Raw genomic sequence first — 808 nt, forward strand, 5'->3', positions numbered from 1 at the left:
AAAACCCTCTTCCTTGAATCTATGAACCACTTCCAACTCTCCCTCCTTCCATAAAATAATCAATCCACCCGATTAACAGTTGACATTAGAAAACGAGAAACCAATGTTCTCCTTGGACCAAAAACTCTTAACCACAAAGTCCTTAATGTTTGACATTTTGGACTAAAACAAAGAACAGTTCGGATAAGACCCTTTGAGAACATCTATTTTTAGTTTATCCTTAAATCTATTTCGTCATCTGCTCGAGTCCTTTTAGATTGCTATCAATAAGAAACGATATATCTTCGAGATCACTTTCCCTCAAATCATTTCCATCAAATTCACCTGTTCGAATAAAATGATCAAGTAAATTATTCATTTCCTTCTTCTTGGTGATGATGTCCGTTTGTTTCATTAATTTCTCTCGATCTTTCGCTATCGTCTGCTTCAAGAAGTCCTCGTGATCAAAGGTCACATTTCTTTGTTCTGATTCAGGAAGGGTTCTAAATTTGTCCATCAATGTTTGAAATGTATCTTTTGATGGCCAAATTTTTGATTGTGACATATTTTCATCGTAGATTATGCCACATGCATCAATTCCACAAAGGGTGGTAATTTCATCCATCTTATTAATGATACATGTTGAAAGTCATAGCCAAGATGGTGAAGAGAATTGAGAGAAAAATGCATTTGTTTAAAATTTTCCACAATTTTCAGCATGATGACTTCATATATAAAATAATAATACTAATGTTAAATTTGTAATGATAAATTTCTATATTATGAATATGCCTTAGAGAAATTAAAGAGAAAGAAAATATAAAACCTT

General features: G+C 32.3%; 1 protein-coding gene across 1 annotated transcript; it reads right to left on the reverse strand.

Moving 5' to 3' along the window:
* Nucleotides 1–226: 226 nt before the first annotated feature.
* On the reverse strand, nt 227–604 carry LOC131636390 (agamous-like MADS-box protein AGL80). Its single transcript, XM_058906994.1, has one exon. It carries the CDS (start codon nt 602–604, stop codon nt 227–229), a length of 378 nt encoding a protein of 125 aa, XP_058762977.1.
* Between the last annotated feature and the right edge of the window lie 204 nt (nt 605–808).

This window comes from Vicia villosa, unplaced genomic scaffold, assembly GCF_029867415.1.
Source record: "Vicia villosa cultivar HV-30 ecotype Madison, WI unplaced genomic scaffold, Vvil1.0 ctg.001710F_1_1, whole genome shotgun sequence".
Classification (NCBI taxonomy): domain Eukaryota; kingdom Viridiplantae; phylum Streptophyta; class Magnoliopsida; order Fabales; family Fabaceae; genus Vicia; species Vicia villosa.